Source organism: Sitophilus oryzae, unplaced genomic scaffold, assembly GCF_002938485.1.
Source record: "Sitophilus oryzae breed Bouriz unplaced genomic scaffold, Soryzae_2.0 scaffold_465_pilon_pilon, whole genome shotgun sequence".
NCBI classification, from domain to species: domain Eukaryota; kingdom Metazoa; phylum Arthropoda; class Insecta; order Coleoptera; family Curculionidae; genus Sitophilus; species Sitophilus oryzae.
Window position 1 is genome coordinate 5,784,019 of NW_022147046.1, and position 8,071 is coordinate 5,792,089.

The 8,071-nt window shown below is 35.2% G+C and overlaps 1 protein-coding gene across 1 annotated transcript; it reads left to right on the forward strand.

The window, feature by feature from the left end:
- The first annotated feature begins 576 nt into the window (after positions 1 to 576).
- On the forward strand, positions 577 to 1,239 carry LOC115885920. The gene is made up of 2 exons (XM_030904947.1): positions 577 to 776; positions 897 to 1,239. Exons 1-2 carry the CDS (start codon positions 577 to 579, stop codon positions 1,237 to 1,239), a joined length of 543 nt encoding a protein of 180 aa, XP_030760807.1.
- The last annotated feature ends 6,832 nt before the right edge of the window (positions 1,240 to 8,071 follow it).

Genomic DNA, 8,071 nt, shown 5'->3' on the forward strand with positions numbered 1-8,071 from the left:
ACAAAATATTCCGGAGGTAAAATACCTTCCCGATCGGATCTCCGGGGGAAGGTGCTTGCGCAGGAGAATTATCGATTAAGAAGTACAAAAAGACGCAAACTGTTTACCTTTGCAGCGTGGAACGTTAGGAGTCTTTGTGACTCTCGCCAATCGAAACATCCTGAAAGAAGAACTGCCATTGTTGTCAAAGTATCCAAAAATATTGCGGCCATTTCGGAAACTACCTGGGGAAGGATGTCTTGTTGAGAACGAATATACATTCTATTGGAAAGGGTACCCAGAAGATCAGAATAACAAAATGCACGGAGTTGGCTTTGCAATAAAAAATAATTTAGCTACCAAATTGCAACAGGCGCCGCAAGCAATCTCTGAGAGGCTTATGACTCTACGATATCCAATAGGGCACAATAAATGTGTTACGGTAATTAGCGTTTATGATCCAACTCTAAAGACTGATCCAGAAATCACTGATGCTTTTCCAATCTTTAGAGGAAGTTTTAAATAAAACACCTATACAAGATCGGTGGTGAACATAACATCTGGGAGAAAGTAATCGGGAAACATGGAATAGGCAATATGAACGCTAATGGAGAGCTTCTACTAACTAAGTGTTCTGAGCATGGCCTTACGATAACAAACACCTTATTTATGCACAACGACAAATTTAAAGGCACTTGGCAACATCCTAGATCTAAGCACTGGCATCAACTTGACCACGTCATCGTGAGGCAAAGAGACCTTAAAGAAGTCCTCGATACTAAGAGTCCCGAGTGGACGTAGAGTGCTGGACAGATCACAGAATACTTATATCGAAAATGGCGATAACTGTCCGACCAAAATACTCGTGCATAAAAAAACCTCTAAAAGGAAAGTTATAAACACTGCCAAATTGACAGATCCAAACATAAGATCAGAGCTAGGCCTCAGGATCTCCGAAACTCTTACAAGGGCACAGACACAGATAGCGATGACCCTGAACATATTTGGATAAACATTCGGGACGCCATACAATCTGAATGTGAAAAGAGTCTAGGGGAAACAGTAAGATGCAATAAGGACTGGTTCAGGGATAAAGCTGAGGAAATAGAATCCGCCCTTGAGCGCAAAAGAAAAGCACACACCGGCCTCATGAATAACCCCGAGTGCAGACAAGCCCAGAAGCATTTTGCAACTGCTAAACACGAAGCTCAAAAAAACAATCAGGGCAGCCAAAAATTCTTGGTGGAAAAGCAAAGCTAATAAAATTCAGACTTACGCTGACAACAACGATAGTAGGCGTTTTTTCCAAGCTCTGAGGGAAGTATACGGCCCTGTAAATCGCTCTTCTTTAATACGGGACGTAAACGGCGAACTACTGAAAAATGAAACTGAAATTCGTCACAGGTGGAAGGAACATTTTTCGCTAGTCCTGAATCAAAACTCAAATATTGACCAGGAAGTTTATGACTGGTTGCCTCAATACGACACTGCAAACTTCTTATCCGTCCCACTTGCACGAGAAGAAATCGCTGATGCAATCGCATCTTTAAAAAACAACAAAGCTCCCGGAAAGGACTCAATTCCTGCTGAAATTTACAAGGCACTGACACCGGTATTAATGCCCCATCTTGAAAATCTGTTTACCGTTATCTGGGAGCGAGAATCAGTACCCCATGATTTTAGGGACTCAATAATCATTAGCCTCTATAAAAATAAGGGAGACAAAACCGAATGCGGAAATTACAGAGGAATCTCTCTACTGGCTGTTGCAGGAAAAATCCTAGGAAAAATAATAATAAATAGAATGATGCCCTATGTAGACAAACTGATACCTGACTTTCAGAGCGGCTTTCGACCGAGAAGATCTACTGTAAATATGGTCTTCTGCCTTCGTCAGATTCATGAGAAAGCTATCGAACAACAGCAAAACGTACATTTTGCTTTTATCGACATAACTTAGGCATTCGATACGGTCAATAGGGATGCACTCTGGTGAATTATGTCAAAATTTGGCATACCGCAAAAGATGGTTAACCTTTGTAAAAGTCTGCATGTAAACAACAGAGCTGAGGTATCATTCAATGGTACCCTAACACACCAATTTGAAACAAACACCGGTGTAAAACAGGGTTGTGTTCTGGCACCTGTACTTTTCAATATCTTTATAACAGCCCTAATGATGATAGTAGACAGAAAGTTACAGGAAAGAGGCCTGGCTGTCCGATATCGAACAGATGGAGGCCTATTTAATTTATCACGTCTTAAGGCGAAAACCAAAACACGAGTTAGCTACGTCACAGAATTAATGTATGCAGACGATTGTGCACTAATAGCTAATGACCCTGAAACTCTACAACAAATACTGGACATGCATATATAGGCGTCTGAGACAATGGGACTACAAATAAACATTAAGAAAACTAAAATAATGTCAACACTTTCTGGCGAGCTACCGCAAACTGAGTTGCTCGTGTCGGGCAGAAGGCTTGAGGAGGTTGATTGCTTTTGCTATTTGGGTAGTATGCTTAACAACAAAGGAAACATAGACGCTGAAATACGAAACAGAATAAGTGCTGCCACCAAGGCTTATTTTAAACTACGCAGGAGGGTCTTTGGAAACAATGATCTCTCCCTCGATGTGAAACTTAGTGTGTACCGTGCAGTTATTATTCCAACTTTAATTTACGGAAGTGAAACGTGGGTCCCATATAAGAAGCATATAAAGAGTTGAGAGCGGTTACAACAAAGACACCTAAGGCAAATAATGAAGATAAAATGGTATCACAGGATTTCCAACGAAGTGGTACATTGCAGAGCAAAATGTGTTCCTATTGAAATTCTGGTTGGTAGAGCTCGCCTACGATGGATTGGTCACCTGTCGAGGCTGGACGATGGCAGACTAGAAAAAAAGATTCTCTATGGCGAACTAGCGCAAGGTAGCAGAAAACACGGCGGTCAAAAACTACGTTATAAAGATGTACTACATGAAACTCTAAAAAGCGTCAATAGTAATAACAACTGGGAATATATCAGTCTTGACCGTCCAAAATGGAGACAAGTAGTACACAAGTATGAGGGCCCTCGCCCTCGTAATAGATATCATCCAGTCCCTGGGCACTTTCCATGTCCAGAGTGCAGCCGCATAATAACCTCCAGAATAGGACTCCACAGCCATCGGAGGGTACACTCACGGCGCAATTAGATGTTCTTTTGAAACTCGTACACGAGTCACCGGCAATATATATATATATATATATATATATATATATATATATATACATATATATTTCATATGTATTCATAAGGTATGCTACTGTATGATATAAATTAGGATTGATTGACATATTCTATTGTTTTCGGTCACTTCCTGTTTCACCGGAAATGACTACAACTTTTGATTTTTAAATGGCACTCTCGGTATTTTTTTATTTTATTCAAAGAAAATAACACTCTGAATAGAATGACATATCACATATCAACTTTTGACATTTTCGAATATGGTTTGTTTGAAATTATAACTTGCGGTTCGTAACGAAAATTTGACTCGAAGTACCAAGTGTTGTATCAAATGATTCGTCAAAAATGCTTTTCCCAAATATGCTAATGAACAACCCTTGTTCCATTTGAAAAAATTGAGATATGATTAAAAAGACGATTTGAGCGTTTTCTAATTGGTCAGGACAAGACACTAAAACATTAGACGATCCAATCTATATTTCCAAGACTCCTTGATTAAGTATTAGTGTTTTTAACATAGCCATGGCACTCTAGATTAAAATTTAAAATACAATTTTTTATTAAGCGAGAATCTCAAAAGTTGACATACTCGTTGACATATGATATGTCATTCTAATCAGAATGTCATTTTCTATCGAATAAAGTAAAAAAATATCGAGTGTGCCATTTAAAAATCAAAAGTTGTAGTCATTTCCGGTGAAACACGAAGTAACCAAAAACAATTGAATACGTCAGTCAATCCTAATTTATGTCATATACCAACATACAAAATTTCGTTTTTTTTATCTGAAAAAATAAAAAGTTATAGGGGTGAGTCATTTTCGAGAGGCACTCGGTATAGAAAAATATTAGTAGCTCCCAAAATAAAACAAGAGAGTATCGTAAAATAATAGTATACAGTATAGTAAAATAGGAGGAAGTATAGTAAAATAGTAGTAAACAAGAGAATATAGTAAAAAAGCATTGGTTAGGCAGTAATATTTATTGATAAGCAGTATACTTATAATAATTCTTTTGTTTCTTTTATTATCGATCACGGCCTGCTAATAAGTATACTACATCTTTTAAATATTGCAGTAAATAGTAAAAATACATAAATAGAGTGATATATATATATATATTTGAGAAACACATAGCAAGCCAGATTAAATAATTTTTAAATATACAGGGTAGGGTGTTATGTTTAAGAAAACATAACTTTAGTTCTTATTTCATTTTTTTTTAGAAAAACTGGCTACGCTATTATATTCTACGTAAAAAGGTCTTCAAGAAACAGTTTTCATCTTCTCGATACCTCTTACAGTGACAGAGATACAAGGGGTGTTTCAAATTGCAAAATTTTGAAAAAAAAACTGTAGCTCAGAAACGAAGATGGCTATGATAATTTTGTTTACAGCATCTTCCGTTTGACAAAAAAGTGGGAGAGGTTTGTGCAAACCTCATTCTCCTATCTTCACTAATAAAGGAGATACTGTATGATTTCAACCAAAAAGGGACACCCTGTATATCGCAACGGTGACCGCGAACACTCGGCAGACGAGCTGTTTTATAGTAGGTAATGCTACTATTGGAAGTCCAGCATCAAACCTCTGGTAACTTATGAGGCAGTTCATTTTACTCCCAGCTCAGGACTATTGGTACCACCAAAGTAGGCCCGTCCAGATTAGCCCTGGCAACCTTATATATTTTATTTCACACTTCACTATTATTTTCCACTTTACAACAAAATATTTTAAAAAAATATTATCCTGTGTTTTCGTTTGTTTTCTGAAGTTGTTACAAAACATATTTAAAATTAAAATTGGCATGTTTCAACACAAATTATTATTTGATTATCCATCGAAATATCTTTATATGTCATTTTTGACCACCCTGTACGAACGTACGTCTTCCTAAGATCTATTGCGAATGATTCTCGCATTCACTTCCTTCCGATGTCAGTCTCAAGGGCAAAACAACGTTAAAGCGCGCCCAAATGCAGCAGACCCAGCACTGTTTCACACACATTCACCACCCATGGTCAACCCACTTAAACTTCGTAGGTACCGATAGTACCATTTCAGGTCAGTCCTTAGTTCTTTCGAAATGGATTGAAGACTGGGTTGGCGAACGTATGAATCACTCTGATAATAGAATAAAATTTAATTTAAATGTTAAATTGTTGAGATTTTTTCGGTTGTATTATTGCTTAACAAGAACACAAGACGAAGTACTTACTAAAATACTACTTAAAGTATCGATTGATGGTCCATAGTTTAAGTTAGAATAAAAAGCAATAAATTTAAATAATTCAAATATATCTTAGGAACTAATTTCCATTATCACAATAACTACAACAAATGTTTTGGCTCCTCTCACCTAAATCTGAATTTTCCCACTTCATTTAGAAATAGATTTATGTACTCCTCATGATATTTACGAAATTTTAAATAGATAAATAATGCCATGGCAATTGTAATTTATTTGCTATAAAGCTCATCTTGGCATTTTGTAATATTTCTTTGTACAAATAATTTGGAAAATTTTAATGACTTTACCAGTATTTTATTGTTTCGTTACTTGACTTTGTTCGTTTAACAAATATGTTTTACTGACTATGATTGTTTTTATTTATAACATTTTAGCTTCCGGGCCTGAAGATGGGATTGTTATTCCCGAAACATGTTGCCTAGATTTTTTAAATAGTAGAAATTTTAAATAAACAGTGAGTCCTGCCCCTTAGTAGAGGATTTTAACTAATTATTATTTTATTCGTTATCAACATCCGAAACCTCTTATTGGAATACCCTTTATATTCAGCATTTCCTTCTTCTGATTCAAAGTCAAGCCAAAAAAATCAGCGTTAAAACTTGCCCATGTCATTAGTTGGACCTATTGCAGATTTTCTCTGCCACAAACTTTGACAACTTTTGCGTATCTCCGTCCTGCTGATTTTTTTTACCCTTCTAGAAAATTAATGGACATCCATAGTTTTTTTGTCATTTTGTACTTGCGTTTGTCATAATTCAGAAGAATTCGGGACTTATGAAAATATTCCTTCCTTCTTATTCCTAATAATATCTATCAATTATCAATAATGAAATCGACGTAATCTATAATGTTTCTGATTTTGGTTTTATTATACTTTGTTTTTTTTTCTCAGGTAAGATTTCGACAGACGATGACAGAAAAAAGCAGATGACGTCCATACCAATTCATTTATTTAACTAAAAAAAGTTTATAATATTTTTAAAGTTAACTATGGATGGTTTTATATATAAATACGTCATGCGTCATCTCTTGTTGATTTTAACCAGTTTTATTGGTTTATTTCAAAAATGACAGATCATATTTCAATATTATTGGTTTGACGGAAAGATGAACGACAAACGAACGCCGATGCGTGTGAACCCGTCTTAAGGTTTTTTGAGAGTTGTCAGACTCTTGCCAATTTATAGGTTATAATTTTGTGACAAATTATGTCAAATAGAAATGATAAATATTATGCATTTTGCATTTTGGACTGTGTTATTCCGTGTGTTTCGTGTTTTTTTTTAAATTAAGTATAGGAAAACTCGCGGAAAAATTAAGTGTTGACCCAGACCATAGTTTACAATTAATATTCGGTGCCCAGAGACAGTTTGCCAGAGATTATGGCCAGAGAGTTTGTACACTATCTTGTATATGATACCAAAAACTGGAGGGTGTGTAAAATAGCAGCACACGATAGATAAATAATAATCATTGAATAATTATATTGATAAATGTAACAATAAATGTAGGAAGTTGCTTGAGCTTGAAAGCCGGAAATCTTTTTTATATATTTTTTGGTATGTCGTGTTTTTTAAATAAACCCTTGCTTGTTTGTATTAACACACTAAAAACCTACCAATCGTGGTTTACCCATTCTCCCCGTTATTCAATTACTAATTTGTTTTATGAGTTTTCTAACAGTTTTATGCGACTTGTAATTTTCAGATGGTAAATGGAGACTTGCGTGGTGTTAGCCAACCTACAATAAGCCAGATAATCAAGAATAATGCAATAATGTGGAAGTATTTCAAAATTGCAAAAGTTTTTTTAGTCTAAATGTTCAGGTCCCAAAAGGGAAATTATGGATATTATAGTTGGATGTCCAGGGTCAAGTCATGATAGTGTTATACTCGATCCAAGTAATTTAAGAATGCTAATGGAAAGGAGTGATATTCCTGGTTTACTTCTTGGAGACAATGCATATAGATGTAGGCCATTTCTATTGACTCCTGTTCTACAGCTAGGTAATCAATAAGAAACCAGGTATAACTTTGCCCATAGAAGAACGCGAAATGTTGAAAGGCTATTTGAGACTTGGAAAAAACGTCTTCCATGTCTCCTAAGTTTACAAAACAACTGTTGCTATTATTTGTGCAACAGCTGTTCTTCATAATATTGGTTTAAGGGAAAATTTAGATAATATTGAAGATGCTAATTTACACATTCCAATTATAAATAAAAAGGAAGAGGGTTAGATTTTTGAAGAAATCTTATTCAACATTTTGCAAATTAATGTATTTATTGTACCGTATGATCGAGAAAAAACGGCGTCAATGATGGTTATGAAATGAAGATCGCTGTCATTTTATATGGGAAATGTCATCGATCGTCATTTCCCAGCGAACTGGACGCCATTTTTTTTCGATCATACGGTATTAATATATGTATATCTAGTAATTATGTAATATGTTAAGTAATGTTCCAAGGTAACTAGTACCTATATAATAATTTTATTTACTTTTTTATTAGTGTTAAGTTAGTATTTATATATTTACATGTAACATAATTGTAAGTAATTCCTTATAGTCTTTTATTAGTTATCTTAAAAATACTGTTTTTCTAT

Coding starts and splice junctions, on each gene's coding strand:
- LOC115885920 (XM_030904947.1), top strand. CDS start 577: ATGAACGCTAATGGAGAGCTTCTACTAACTAAGTGTTCTGAGCATGGC. Junction 777..896: donor ACTAAGAGTCCCGAGTGGAC/GTAGAGTGCTGG, acceptor CCAAATTGACAG/ATCCAAACATAAGATCAGAG.